The sequence below is a fragment of the Phoca vitulina genome, unplaced genomic scaffold (genome assembly GCF_004348235.1).
Source record: "Phoca vitulina isolate PV1807 unplaced genomic scaffold, GSC_HSeal_1.0 scaffold27, whole genome shotgun sequence".
Taxonomy (NCBI): domain Eukaryota; kingdom Metazoa; phylum Chordata; class Mammalia; order Carnivora; family Phocidae; genus Phoca; species Phoca vitulina.
In genome coordinates this window covers 11,185,056-11,200,475 of record NW_022589730.1, presented here as the reverse complement: position 1 = coordinate 11,200,475, position 15,420 = coordinate 11,185,056, and the positions used below count along the sequence as shown (strand labels likewise).

Here is a 15,420-nt window from a genome sequence, read left to right as displayed (position 1 = left end):
TCCAGTGCATGAGAACTCTTTTCCAAATGTAGACAGTTTTACTTAAAGAGCTCGCAAAAGTCATGGGACTGGAAATCTATTATTTTTGAATGTCCTTATTTAAATTCATTTCTCTCCCAATTATTCCTTCTTGTCAAAAATATGTTTAATATTTGAGGTATTTGGAAATTACCTTTGCCACCTGGTTACATTGAAAACTTTGTGATGATTTTTACTTTGGAAAAGTGCTATTTATAGGATCACTTGTAAAGAAACAATTAGAAGTGTGAAAAATAAGTGAATAACTTTGACTACCAGACTTCTTTCTTAATAACGTATTTCCTAAAAAAATAATGTCACCAAGCAAAACCATGAGAGGATAAGGCTGCCGTGTTTTCCCTGCTGATTAGTTGAAATATTAAGGCCTCTCTCCATCATTATAAAGGTGCAAGGATGTAAGCTCACTTGTACCTATTGATATTGGGAGGAAAAATAAGAGAGGCACAGAAGTTAAAAAATAAATAAATAAATAAACCAAATGAATAGGAAATGATTCTAAACATAATTCATTAATATTTTGTCATCTAATGATACACTTAATGATCAAATATTCAAGAGAGCCAATCCTCAATTTATTAAAAAAAGGAGTTACAAATAAAGGATGATTAACATCTGAAACAAAAGAAAGGAAAAAGACAGAGAGATTGTGAGTCCCAGAACTCTTAGACAAAGACTATGCTCAGTAGCATTATTACTGAGATCAGCACTCATTATATTATAGAGTTAACAGAAGTATTGAAGAACAAACATGAAATACACATGGAATCATTATGACACTAAGAAGAATATGTGTTAGACGCTGATCCACCAAACCAGATTAGTCTGTGACTCTTTCTAATGATTTTTGTTTCCTTGATATTTCACATATTAACTATAAGCAGTGTGTAGGTGGCCAAAAGAATTCAGGGAAGGGTATTAAAGAGGGCACGTTCTGCATGGAGCACTGGGTGTTATACGCAAACAATGAATCATGGAACGCTACATCAAAAACTAATGATGTAATGTGTGGTGATTAACATAACATAATAAAAAAAAATAAAAAAGAATTCAGGGAAGGAGTTACTTAAACTGACCCTGTATTTGCTGTGCTTGTAGCAACGCTGCCCGATAAGAAAAAGTGGTCAATGTTTAAAAACAAAACAAAACTGTCCTAACTCAAAGAAGCATAATTTAAACACTTAAAATACTAACGTGTTGTTGATGTGTGTGAAGTGTGTAGGTGTGTTTGTGTTTGATAGCTAGTGCTCAGACTAAACAAAAGTATAGTTACTTAAGACAGGATGAGTGTTGTTTAACTTGGAATCTTGTGAACCAATAACAAATTGCTTAATTTTTTCCTATGCTATTGAAAAGCTTTTCTCATCTGTTTCCCACCCCTAGAACAGTTACCAAACTGTAGAATATTATGAATTATAGGGAAGGCCTCGTATGCTTTCCCCTAGGCTTATGTTTGGTGCTGAAATATAACCTACGCTATAAATAAAATATAACACATAATATATATAACATAGCACACCATTATTACATGTGTACATCGAATAATCAGCCTTTAAACAATTTAAATTGTCGGGCGCCTGGGTGGCTCAGATGGTTAAGCGTCTGCCTTCGGCTCAGGTCATGATCTCAGGGTCCTGGGATCGAGTCCCACATCGGGCTCCCTGCTCCTTGGGAGCCTGCTTCTCCCTCTGCTTCTCTCTCTCTGTCTCTAATGAATAAATAAATAAAATCTTTAAAAAAAAATAAAAATAAATAAATAAAATCTCTAAACAATTTAAATTGTCAGCTTTTAAAAAATTATAAATTGGAAGGATATAACATTTTTATGCTAAACATGAGGAAAGAAAGAACCTTCATCCCAAATTAAACAGTTATTTGCAATTATTTTATTCCTGAAGAACCATCCTCTATCAGGCAACCCGGTTTTGCTGTTTTGCTTCTGAAAAGTCCTTAATACCAGAGTTTTTCTTCTGCAGGTCTGAGTCAGTGAGGATTTAAATCCTGACTTCCCCATAAAAATTAGAATCTGTTTAATAAAAAAGATTAGACATCTTTCAAGCTATGGTCCTAGGTGGATAGGTAGGACATAGTCTTTGTTGGAAAAGATGAAATTGCAAGAAATAATTAAGTAGGATTCTGAACTCTTTATATTTAATTAGTAAAGATGACCTCATATTGCTAGTTCAAGGCCTGTATAGATCAATATTAAATACATTTTTATTTGATATCACCTCTATGTACATATACTAAGTATATTAGGTATATATATCATTTAACATTAAACTAAATTTCATCCTATAATTAAATATTATTACCTAATATACTTAGGCAGTAATTAAATAGTTATAAAATAATTAATTTACTATACCAGTGATTATTCTGTCAAGCTTCCCCATCAAGCAAAATGAAACTCTGAAATCAATTTCTCATATATCTGAAGCCTTAAGGGTAATCAATATTCAATGCAATTGATTAGAAACAAGAACAAAACACATGAATGTTTTCAGTGTTGCTGATTTATATTGACATAGTCATTCTCATCTTTAGTACTTTATCTCAGATCATTCGATAAAGCATAAGATCATCCTGCATCATAACCACAATCCACAACCATAGCCATAGTTTGAAATGGTGTTTTTCTTACTAAACATAAATCACTCTCATTTTTTAATTTTTAGACTATTTCAGCCATTTTGCTCAAAGAGAGGTAATAGGAACCATAACTGAAAGGTTATACTGATTTCACATCACCTGGGAATTACGTGGTTAGAGAGGATGAAAGAGAAGAAAAGGAGAGTTTCATTGTCATGTACCTGCACAGGTTACTGCCCATTACTTTAGATGGGGAGTTCACATTCATGTTATTTATTTATAAGTTGGTATTTCCGAACCATATTTTCATAAAACTGAAAGATAATCCTCTCTATCCAATATTGAGAAGCTCTGCTTTTCCATGTTACAGCACTCTCTGTGTTTTGTAATATTGTATATAACTATTATGTCCCTTTGGTCTTTAATAGGCAGTAAGATTATTTAAAATAAAACAACAAAAGGCAACAACTCAGGAATGACTTGCTACCTATATCAGTGTTCTTCACTAGTATAAATGCAATGATTCATGATGCGTTTTACTGGGATTTGAAATTTTACAGGAGTCATCAAGACCGCCCTTCCAAACATGGATAGAGAGGCTAAAGACCAGTATTTGCTTGTTATTCAGGCAAAGGATATGGTTGGTCAAAATGGAGGACTCTCAGGAACTACATCAGTCACCGTGACCCTAACTGATGTCAACGATAACCCACCTCGCTTTCCTCGAAGTAAGTTATTTTGTTAAATGCTGCAAGTGCCCTAACTTTCCTTGCCAGTCTATAAAAATGTCTTTTAAAAGGAATTTTTCCAAATGCTTCTCTAGCAAGTGATTATCTTACTACATTCTCCCACAATTTTGTTTTATCAGGGGCATGGTTTTAATTCAGAAATGTGGAATAATAAGGGTATTGAAAATGAAAAGAGGCAATCATATCTTTATTACTTCTGTCTTCAATATAATATGGTTTTTCTTTGGTTCACATTTTTAATACCAGTTATTAAGTTTATTTATATATTCATCTTTTCATTCTAAGATATTCTTTGTACACATTCTGTACATTACAAGGTTGTTGCCAATTGTAACTTTCAGATACATTTCATGCATTCTATACACCGAAAGTATTGATTCATTTTTAAAGATAAAAATAGAAGAGCACTAAAGTTTTTCATTTTTTACTCCACACTTTTTTTTTTTTACCACTTCATGCACATTAAACATTCCTTTAGCAGTTCTATCATCTCTTTCTTGTGCAAACATTCAGTGTTTCTAAAGAAGTCAATTCAAAGAACCAGAAAACCACATGCCCTCAATTTAGTTTCTATGACCAAAGTGGCTTTTGACTTAGCCAAGAAAAGGGGGGGGGGGGTGAATTCTAGGTAGAAATGTCTTGATTATAGAAAAGCATTTCATCTCACTGTCTTTTAGTTTTTCTTTTTTCTTTTGTAAGTGTATGTGGTATTTCTTTACAATTCTCAGGAAAATAAGGAAATTGTATAGACTCTGATGTCTCTAAAATGTTTGTTTGATAGACATGAGTAATGAAGCTCCCTTACAAAAACAGATCTTAGAAGCAAACAATGTCAAAGAAGCTTTCTCTGCAAACATGAAAGTCACTGTGTTTTCCTGCAAATACTCTGTCTTTGGATGTTTCATTTTTATTTTACATATTTTAATATGTAATATTATTATATGATATTGTTATACAACAGACATTTTAATACTTCCTAACAAAATAAAGTTTACTCTAAGTTTAGCATTCATAAAAAATGAACTCATCCTTACCGTGCCCTTGATAGCTTATAATGGGAGAGGAGAGGAAGGTTGTAGAATAAGCAAAACAATAATGTAATTATATTGGGCTCATAATAAAATTAACTATTTTTTTTAGCCTAGAGTGGTAAGAATTGATACTTAGAATTTTCATTATTTCAGTTGTCATGATTTGATAAGATACAATACAGGTTTTCTAGCGTATATTAGATACTCTCCTACTTATTAAAGTGAGGGAAGCCAAGGGTATGTCATTAGGTTTTTCATTTTTGCTGGGATTCTCTCTACCATATGTAGTTAATATTCTATCCTTAAAATTTCTGGATTTTACTAAGGATGCTTCTGGATCTGTAAAAGGGGTCACTCAAAAGTCATCAGCATATCTTGTCATTATTTTTTTTTTTAATCAGTGACTGTTCACAAAATGTAGAAAATTGCTAACAATAGTAATTCTGAGCTGAAAATGGGGTCCCTTCAGTTCCTTCGAAGAGAATCTTTTCTCTTCATAAGAAAGTGAAAGTACACCACATTTAACAACCTGAAAGGAATGGAATAGGTAGAGGAAACAGGAAAAAACAGATGATTAGAGAAAAATGGTTCTGAGGAGTTTTCTAGTTTCGAAGGGATGATTCATGGTCATCTGCTTTCCAAACTGTGGTTTTTTTGTTGGTTTTTTTGGTTTTTTTCTTGACTTGCAGGATGGTGAAGAGGAATTTTTACAAAAGAAAGTTAAAAAGCTTCTCTTTCTATTTTACTTTTCTTTCCTTCTGTTCAAATAATATCACCTCTGCTCTTGTGCCTTTGTGTCCCAAATCATACAACCCACAGAGATAACTCTCATTCCTGATAAATTTATGAGCTAAAACAAGGCTAATGTGGTCTTTTCATCAATGTCCTTGTCCAGTTGTCTGAAACTTTCTTAGTAAAAGACACTGTTATGTACATCCTAACAATAAGTAATCAGAATTACTTAGGCTTGTATTTGCCCACTTGAAACCTAAGCTATGCTGTTTTTATTTTTTAATATTTATATTATTATATTTTAATTATTTAGATTCAATGGTTACATATTGATCTTATGTATAATTATTTTAAATTTATTTTATTATTAAAAATTGCTTATTTCTCACCACTAGAAATACAGGAATGGAGACTCTTATCATGCCTTCCTCAGGCTGTTTCTGCTGTCACGTATAAATTATTTTAGATTATCACCAAGAAATTTCTTGAGTCTATATGAAACTTGTCATTTATCTCATATTGCCTTAACATCTTTTTTAGTAAAATATAAAAACAAACTAAGCAAAGATGATGCAAAGCAGCCAGATAGTTAAGTATTTATTGGTTAGCTTCCATGTAGTTTGTTCACTTCTTGATGTGAATTTCACAGGGTCTTACCAGTATAACGTCCCAGAGTCATTGCCAGTGGCCTCCGTGGTGGCCAGGATCAAAGCAGCTGATGCAGATATAGGAGCTAATGCTGAAATGGAATACAAAATTGTGGATGGTGACGGATTGGGAATTTTCAAGATTTCTGTTGACAAAGACACACAGGAAGGAATCATCACTATACAGAAGGTAACATTTCCTTTATTTTTATTTTCCGTGAAGGTAACACCACTGCCCATACTAAGAAGCCATGTTTGCTTTGATGGAAGAATGTATTAGACAAAGTAAATGACCATGTGGAACTGTTATTATTTTAACTTTAGGAAGAAAAGCTCTGCGTTTATTTTTAGGTGTCAGAATCATAAAGAATCCTCAAGGACATTTGTAAACATGCCCCAACGGGTCTCTTCTGAGCAATCCCACAGCCCTTATCTGCTGTGTTATGACTGACAGTAGGCACATTGGCAAATGTACTGTTTTAAATGACCTATGTGGAGAGAGGAGTATGTTTCTTTGTTGACTATTCCAGGCATGAAACCCCTAAAATCAACTAAAAGTCTTTATTAGCAAACTAGACAGACAGTCCATATATGTGAAAGCAGTGCGAAGTTAGAAATAGAAACCAAAATGTTGAAGACTTGCTACATTATCAATTATTCCTTTTTACAGTTTATACTAATTGAAGTGTTTGAAGAATTCATACAGAGCATGGAAAGTTGTGAAGCTTATCATAATCCCCTAAATATAAGTGCAAAGGAGGTAGAAAATCCCTATAATCCGAACTAAAGACTCTGTCATGGTATATTTAAATTAGCTCCCAACACTGATTAGATATGGGGGGAAATGAGCTATTTATTCCTTCTGCTTTGTATAGACATGATCTTAGACAAAAGTTAAAAAAAATTATTGTAGAATATAGTCTTACTTTCTCAACTATTTGAAATGCTAAAAATTAAAATATGTGATAATCCCCATCCTCTAAATAATGGTATCTTATGTCAGTCTGACAATCCAGGTGTATAACTCTGTAATTAACACTCCTCAATAATTAACACATGTCAATAAAGAAAGTTATATTTTAGTTGTTAACAGGAAAACATATGTTTGATTTCAGGCCAATGGGCAAAACATTTCTGCAATTATTTCCAGTGGACAGCTGCTATTTTAGCTTAGCTGGTGACAATCTGTGTAAAAAAGTTTTAATAACTAGGATAGGCCAACTGTTGGCAAAATGTTTTGTTGTCTAAAATAAAAGGAATGCAATAAGGTACAATGCTGCTCAAAGATTTCAAAGATTCATCTGAAATCAATCTGTTCATATTCTAGAATTTAAATATATATTGAAATTATTTTTACTGAACCCATACATTTCACATAGCATAAAGCATTGAAGAAACATATACACAAATACATATATTTGATATATTTAGTTCAGTAATAACATTTATCTTCAATTTCTTAATATTATTTTTTAAAGTTTTAGGGAATTGTTAATTCTGGTCACAGTCAAATCACACACTTTTTTTTTTTTTTTTAAGTTTAAAGCTTTGAAATCATTTCTAGCTTCTTGTTCCTCCTTGATCCATAATAGCTCTTGGCTATATGTTTTTTTCTGTTCTCTTTAGCATTATCCTAAGGTTGGTTATCATTGCTCACTCCAAAACTATTGTAATAGCTCCTGAGTTTACAACCTATTTCTAGCTTCTCAAATCCATCCTTTCTTTAAATTGCTGTTCAAAATTCAAAAATACTTTATTAGCCCAACTAGATTGAAAGCAATCTACCTTATACTAAGGGAATAAGAGAGAGGGATACAACAAATTGAAATGAAGCAGTAAAATAATCATTAATGAGGTTATATGCTTAGAAATTCCAAAAGAATTTACTGAAGGATTGTTAGAATTAACAAGAGTTTTCAATAATGATAGCTACAAAAGTAAGTTAAAAATGAGTAGATTCGCTGTAGTTCATAAGAACTGTTGTTACAAACTTTCATCTTCAATCCAAGGCAAGTGGCTTCTACTCATGAAAAATAGAATATCCATACTTGGCCCACTACCCCTAAAACCCTCCATCTTTTTTTTTCTTTTTTTTTTTTTTTTTTTTTAATCCCCTAACTTACCTTTTTAGTTTTTTTTTTTTTTTTTTTAAGATTTTATTTATTTATTTGAGAGAGAGAGAATGAGAGACAGAGAGCACGAGAGGGAAGAGGGTCAGAGGGAGAGGCAGACCCCCTGCCAAGCAGGGAGCCCGATGCGGGACTCGATCCCAGGACTCCAGGACCACGACCTGAGCCGAAGGCAGTCGCTTAACCAACTGAGCCACCCAGGCGCCCTACATCATTAGTTTTTGATGTAGTGTTCCATGATTCATTGTTTGCATATAACACCCAGTGCTCCATTCAGTACGTGCCCTCTTTAATACCCATCACTGGGCTAACCCCCCTCCCCTCTAGAACCCTCAGTTTGTTTCTCAGAGTCCATAGTCTCTCATGAAAACCCTCCATCTTAAAGCAGTGTAGTCCACTAGCCTCATAAGGGCAGTCTTTAACCCCACATCCAAGTGTTTTTCCATCATGAAGCCAACAGGATCCTGAGTTCTACTTGAGAAGAGTGTTTTTGCTTAACATTTAAAAAAAATAGTCTCTTTAGAGTGTTTTGTTGTTGTTGTTTCTCAGAATGAAGAAGGTCTATCCTTAAGATTTTCTGATTCCCTCTGTCAGAACTAACAATTGCATATGGTCCTCAAGGACAGGATTTTGATTTTCAGTTTTATTTGTCACAATTTCAGTGAAATGAGGTTCTGTATTTCATTCCAGGTAAAATGCTTCCAGAGGCTCCTTACAGTGAGTGGAGTCAGCAAAAGCATATATGGGTTCCATAAATTTGGTATTCTTTCTGTATAGAATAGTGGAATCATCTATGAAATCCAGAATGGAATTCTGATCTGAGTCACAAGGACATTCTTACTAGAACCAAGAAATTCTGAAGGAAAACAAATGAAGCATTCTTCCATTGTTCTTAGAATATTTGAAAATTTTCATTCAGATATACAGTAGAATGCTATGGGCAGTCCCAAAAAATGACCCGTTTTTTGATGGGTTTTCTAGTCTCTCCTAACTATAGGAAAACATTTACAACCAGGCACTGCTAGGATGTTGACATAATGTATTCTGATGATTGTGAATGTCTCTAAATATTATTTCACATGTGGATAACAGTTTCACCGTTTATTTATATCGCCATTTCTCTTGGAAGTAGGGTATTTTGTACCTGTGGACCATGCTTGATAATCATGTGAACTTATTTTCTCTCTACTCTATAGTATAATAAAACTTCAGTTCATTTCTTTGTCATAAACAATGCACTGTCATGGTTATAATGAGATTTATTCCAGTTTGAGCAAACTGTTATTATATTTTGAAACATTTACATATGTTATACTTTACATAGAGTGAACTTCAGAGCAGAGAGAGAGCAAGAAACCAGTCTTTTTTAAATATGTTAGAAAAAGAAAAATAAGTACAGAATTGTGAAAGATAACCTTCACTTATGTTATTTTTGTTCCAATGTCTTATATAGAAAATGTTTATAAATATGACCAAATAGGCGGAATCCCCAAGCTAAAGGTTTTTATAGGTATTATCACAGAATTATAAACATGATTATATAGTTTAAATACTGTTTCAAATTAAGACGACAATACAGTGTTTCACAGTTAAAGCTCCTGCTTTGGCCATTTATGAATGATTTAATAACTTCTACAACCAATTACACAGGGCTTCCAAATTCACAAAGTGTAAACCTGAGTATTATCCCATGTGAGTGAAACTGTCTTTCTTTCCACCTAGAATTTTTTCTGCTTACATTTTCGCATCATAATTTACAATGCGGGAACTTTAGTTTCCTATTTTTCCTTTGAGATATGAGAATCTTTCGTCTAATGTACTTCAGTTTTCAATATAAGACCTCAGTAGGGATTAAATATGGGATTCTGCTTTTATAAAATACATTACTCTAGAGTTACAGTACAGTAAAAAATGAGCATTTTCAAGATGCATTTCCTGTGAAGGTAAGTACACATGCATCTCTGGCATATGGATGGTGTTTGGAGGCTCATGCTGTCACTGTCAAACAGCGTATTTTAGCTTTTCCTGGCCGATTCTATGCTATCTTCATAATCTCCTTATATTCATACCTTTAAAAATTCTGAATGAAGCCGAAGCCATCAAATAATAGAGCATCACTGTAGAAGCATTTCTAAGGTGGCCCACATCCTTTCACTGTGAGGGAGAAAGAGTTAGAATACACAGTTTCCCTTCAGCCTTCAACTCTGCCACGAGGATTTCTAAGCTCTGGGGTTTACTATTTTGTTATTGAAATGTGTCCTTTGTCTACTACTTGCAATAATGAGGAGCTAATTCCCAGAGTCAAGTATGTATTTCAGCATTTCACAAAATGCTGCTGATGTGTGGTGGAGGTGTGTCAAACCGAAAACATTTCCAATTTATTTTTCTTCTTATTACATTTTTCTTTCAAAAGATTTAATTCAATTAATCCTGGTGCTGTAGAGGCAGATTTCTCAAAATAGAACAAAGATATTTCTCTCATTGGACTGGGAAAAGGCATACATTTTGGATTATTTTAATTTTAAAGGCTGACTGTGATAAGATTAATACAGTAACTCAAATTTATTTAACTTCTGAATTTCAGACTATATTTTCCAATTTATTCAACCCATTGTTCCTGTGTATATTTAAGTAGATCCTTATATCATTTTAATCATTATGCTCATGTATGCATATATATAGGCTATCTGCTTATTAAGGTATAAATTTAGCAGTGTTTGAATCCAAGATTAGAGATACATTTAGGGGCTTAAAAAGGAAATAAGAAATTGACACTCTTTGAAGGAAGTTGATAGTAATGTAAATGTCAACACAGGACAGTCTTGATCAAAGAGGCAAAGGCCATGTTCGCTTATGAGTATTTTCTGTTTGCTTTGATGTTGACAGTTACCAGAGCAGTGTTCTCGGAATATGTGTATGTCAAAGACATTTTCCAGTGAGCCCATCACTTTTTTTTTTTTTTTTTGCTTAGTACAAGTCACAGATAATGTACAGTTTTTTCCTTGTCTTTTTTTTCCATTGTGTGTTGTTTCCTAAATTAGTTTCAATGGGTAGGCTTCCAAGAAAGACATATTTAAGAAAGAGATAAGATTTAGTGATTGTATAAGAAAGTTGGAGAGAGAATTTAAGGACAAAACTGAATCTTTCTAGTATGAATAACTGGATGAATAATTGTGTCATTCCTTTAGAATGGGGGTGTGCTGATGATTAATATGGTTTGGAATACATGTGAGGTGCCTGTCATATCTGGGTAATAACATCTAGGAGGTCATGAATAAGGATTAGCAGCTCCAGGCAGAGGTCTCGAGTACGAACTTGGTCCTGGGAAGCATAATCATATGCATGATAATTAAAATTAAAGGGACACTCGAGAATATCACTAAAGCATGTATATAAAGTAAGGGAAAGGGGTGCCTGGCTGGCTCAGTCGGTGGGCATGCAATTCTTGATCTCATGGTCATGAGTTAAAGCCCCACATTGGGCACAGAGATTACTTAAAAAACATAAAAAAGTGAGGGGAAGAATGCTTTAGACATTACTTGGTGAAACTAAAAATTTAAGTTAGCAGGGCAGGGAAAGATTCAGAGAAGGGAAATTGTTTTATCCTTTTAGGACTGAGGTATTTTAAGAGAGTTTATAAATAACTGATCAACAAAGCAAACTTAAAATTTAAATATATTCGGATAAATAAAAGAAAAGGAATTGCATATATTATCAGTAGAGGGGGGAACTGATGGTTCCTGGAATCTATTTTAGATAATGAAGACAGGATATAAACCAATAAGGAAATGATTAGAAGAGTCAAGGGCCTGGAATTCAAAGAAATTCACATGTCTAGATATGACCTCTCTCTCACTATTTCATCTGGGCATTTCAAGGCTATTTTGGTTCATTTTCACTGGATATGCTGTCATCACATATCAAAACCCGAAGCCACCGACTTTTATTCTATTTCTCTCCACAGCTGTGTCAACTATTCATTGCTACTTAACAAATCACCCCCGCAATGAACCACTTTAAACAACATTATTTCTTTACATCATGACTTTGTGGGTGAGCAATTTGGTGGGGGTTCAGCCGGCTGATTTTTCTGCTGGCCTTGGGTAGGCTCACACATGGTCATCTTGGTGGCTGTGCCTCTAGGGAGGTGGCTGTCCATCTGCTGAGCCAAGGGGGGCTAGAAATGTGTCTCAGAGCATCCAGTTGCTAGCTTGGGTTTGTTCCATGAATGGCAAGAACAGAAGCTATAGGATCTCTTGAAGCCGATATCAATCTCTGCTGCCACATTACATTCATCAAAGCGAGAGAGGCCAGGCCAGATTTGAGAAGTGAGTGAAAAAAACACATGAAAAGAGAGGAGCTGTACAATACTGTGGATGCTGGGAAAGTAGAAAAAAAGATTTTGAGTCCCAGCTGTGCTCCGAAGAAACTAAAAAGTCTTCAGTTTACGCGTATATGAAATGGCAAAAGTAAGAACAGAATCTCAGGTCAGCTGACTTATGCTATAGTCTTTTCTCCTGTTTCAGCGTTACTCACAAAATAATTGTGCGGATCAAAATAAATTAATGTTTGCTGCTGTTTGATAAAAGCTCCCAAGAAAAATATAAGCTAAACTGGCTTTGGGTCATAATCTGGATTCAGCCTGCCAGAAAATGTGTGAGACCCTTCCACACGAAGTCACTGGGTCTAGTCATGGTGCATGCTGGGAAATAGGGACCTCTGCCTGAGCTGTTGTGTGAACCACGTTTTAGATGCTGGGCAGGAATATAGTCATTTGCAAGCCTTGTTTTCTATTTTCTGCTTATGAAATAATAATTAAAAAAAAGCCTACTGAATTCACAGTAGGAGGTTGTGGTACACAGAAGAGTGTGCCCTCCTTCCCCCATCCCAAAGATATCCATGTCCTAATCTCTGGAATCTGTGAGTAGTTTACCTTACATGACAAAAGGAATTTTGCAGATGTGATTAAGTTAAGGAGCTTGAGATGGGGAGATTATCATGGATTATCTCACTGGGCTCAGTGTAATCACAAGGTCCTTATATGAGGGATGCAGGAAGATTCAGTCACAAGAGAAGAGATGCGGTAACAGAACCAGAGGAAGATGGAAGAAGGGGCTGTGAGCCAAAAATACATGTGGCTCCTAGAAGCTGGAATGATTCTTCCCTGAAGCCTTAAGAAGGAACACAGTCCTGTCAACACCTTGATTTAGACCTCTGAACTCCAAAATGGTAAAACAATAAATGGATGTTTTTTTAAGCCACTACATTTGTGGTGTTTTGCTACTGCAAGAGTAGGAAATTAACACAGAAGTCATAGTCGAACATTTCTGTGAGTGGAATAGCTAATCCTGACAACAGAACATAAAAGAGAAAGCCAGACATTAATTAACTAGGTATGGATAAGAATCTGGGTAATTCCCGATTTAGTCATTCTGTGCTCAAGTTGAAATAATATGTGATGGCAGTGGACATTTTGGTGATAACAGCCCTCAATTTCTCTCTCACCACTGCAGTATGGACTGCTTATTTCCTACATCAGTTTTATATGGTTTATCCCACCTTCTTCCTTTGTCATCATCTTGAGATTCACTACTACTCTTTTTGTTTTAGATTGTCAGATTCATACTTCCAATTCATTCTGATCTTTTTTTCTTACTCTGTGGGAACAAAGACACTGGGGCCACCCTGTGTGATTATGAGCAAGGAACTCAGTCTGTGCTTGGCTCAGTTTCCAGATTTGTCAGAAAGATCGGTTAAGAGCTATCTTATCGGAGCGCCTGGGTGGCTCAGTCGTTAAGCGTCTGCCTTCGGCTCAGGTCACGATTCCAGGTCCTGGGATCGAGCCCCGCATGGGGCTCCCTGCTCAGCAGGAAGCCTGCTTCTCCCTCTCCCACTCCCCCTGCTTGTATTCCCTCTCTCGCTGTGTCTCTCTCTGTCAAATAAATAAATAAAATCTTTAAAAAAAAAAAAAAAAGAGCTATCTTATCTTACAGTATTATCTTGTGAGAACCAATGAGTGTGAGCAGTTAATAAATTAATATTGTAAAACTTGTAGAATGCAAATGGGAAGGACTATATAAATGTGCATTTTTAATAGGGAATACATTTAGCAGTTTATGGTTCTACCTCTTTTAGATAAGTTCAACTAAAAATCTGAAACATATATGCATTTAGTTGATGGTCTTCGATTTTTTTAAGTTAGAAAATGGAGATGTGTTATATCTGCTTCATTGCTTTTTTCTAGTATCTAGGTTAAGAGATGTTAATTTAAGTACTCATGGAAGCCAGAGGACACTTGTGTGGCTAGATAATGGAAATAATTATTCCTGATATTTGTATCCTGACTTTATTCTTAATATGTTGACATAATGTTTCAGACTTAAACATTTCTGCATTTATTGATATCTTCGTTAAGGTCCTAATTTACCTATAGAACACCAGATACTTTCTGTGTAGTGATAATAGTCTGTTTGCAAAATATGAGTATTTGTATCAAGTCCCTGATAAAGAGTTGCATTAAAGTATAATTTTTTGAAAAGTTAAAATAATGACTCTCATAGAAATATAAACTGGACATGGAGGTACCCAGTAATCTTTTTTTGCTTGTTCCAAATTTGCTTATACTTATTTTGCTTTTTTAGATGATTTGTTTGTCCCTAGATTTTTTTTTTAATGCGTCAACATGGTGCATCCAAATATAGAATCTTATATATGTTACAGTTTGGAACATATCTTTCCCTTCTCTTATTCTCTATAAAAATAGCTTATTGCCCAAATCTGGATATAGGTTTCATGATTCACAAAAGTTTTCAAGACAAATAAAAGCTTCAGAAGATGGTAAAATCACTTGCAACTGTCAACAAAAATTGCACTGGACAGATTTAAACAGGATAAGACAGACTTCAAGGATATCGCAATAGGAGAAGGAGGCCAGAATTCAGTCTAAACTCAAGTCAGGTGAGACAGAGGGCTGGCGAGTTAAGAGCTAGAGTGTGGATGGATAGGGGGGATAATAGGGCATCTGTATGTGCTGATCGGCTTTACCTAAAGGAAAAGTAAATTTTCTTGTATCTTCATGACAGGAGGTAGTTTTACAACTTGGAGCAAGGCTCAGGCTGAAGGTTGGCTCCTACCCTCCCAGCAGCTAGCAACTAGAGGCTCTATCTTCCTTGATGATGACATTTCAAAGAAATGACTCCCCGTTTTTTGTTTTTTGTTTTTTTAATTCTATTATGTTAATCACCATACATCATTAGTTTTTGATGTAGTGTTCCATGATTCATTGTTTGCGTATAACACCCAGTGCTCCATGCAGTACGTGCCCTCTTTTTCTTGAGGAAGACATTCCTGGGCTGTAAAAATGTCAAGAAACTTTTAAAAAAATTTCCATCTCAAAGGGGCAAAGAATGGACTTACAATACCTGTTTTCTAAACTAACTGCTCTAAGAAAGGGGAGGTCAGGGGCCAAGAGCAGGAAGAAGCCTGTCTAAATTCAGGCAAGGGG

At 34.8% G+C, this 15,420-nt stretch overlaps 1 protein-coding gene across 3 annotated transcripts in view; it reads left to right on the top strand.

Moving 5' to 3' along the window:
• CDH7 (cadherin 7) overlaps positions 1–15,420 on the top strand; it is a 134,066-nt gene that overhangs the window by 61,691 nt on the left and 56,955 nt on the right. For all 3 annotated transcript variants that reach the window (XR_004301604.1, XM_032422647.1, XM_032422648.1), the window contains exons 5-6: positions 3,189–3,356; positions 5,790–5,977. Coding sequence is in view for 2 of the 3 variants with exons in the window: in XM_032422647.1 (XP_032278538.1) it covers positions 3,189–3,356; positions 5,790–5,977 (356 nt within the window). In the remaining variant the exon portion in view is untranslated. The remainder of the gene's footprint in view (positions 1–3,188; positions 3,357–5,789; positions 5,978–15,420) is intronic.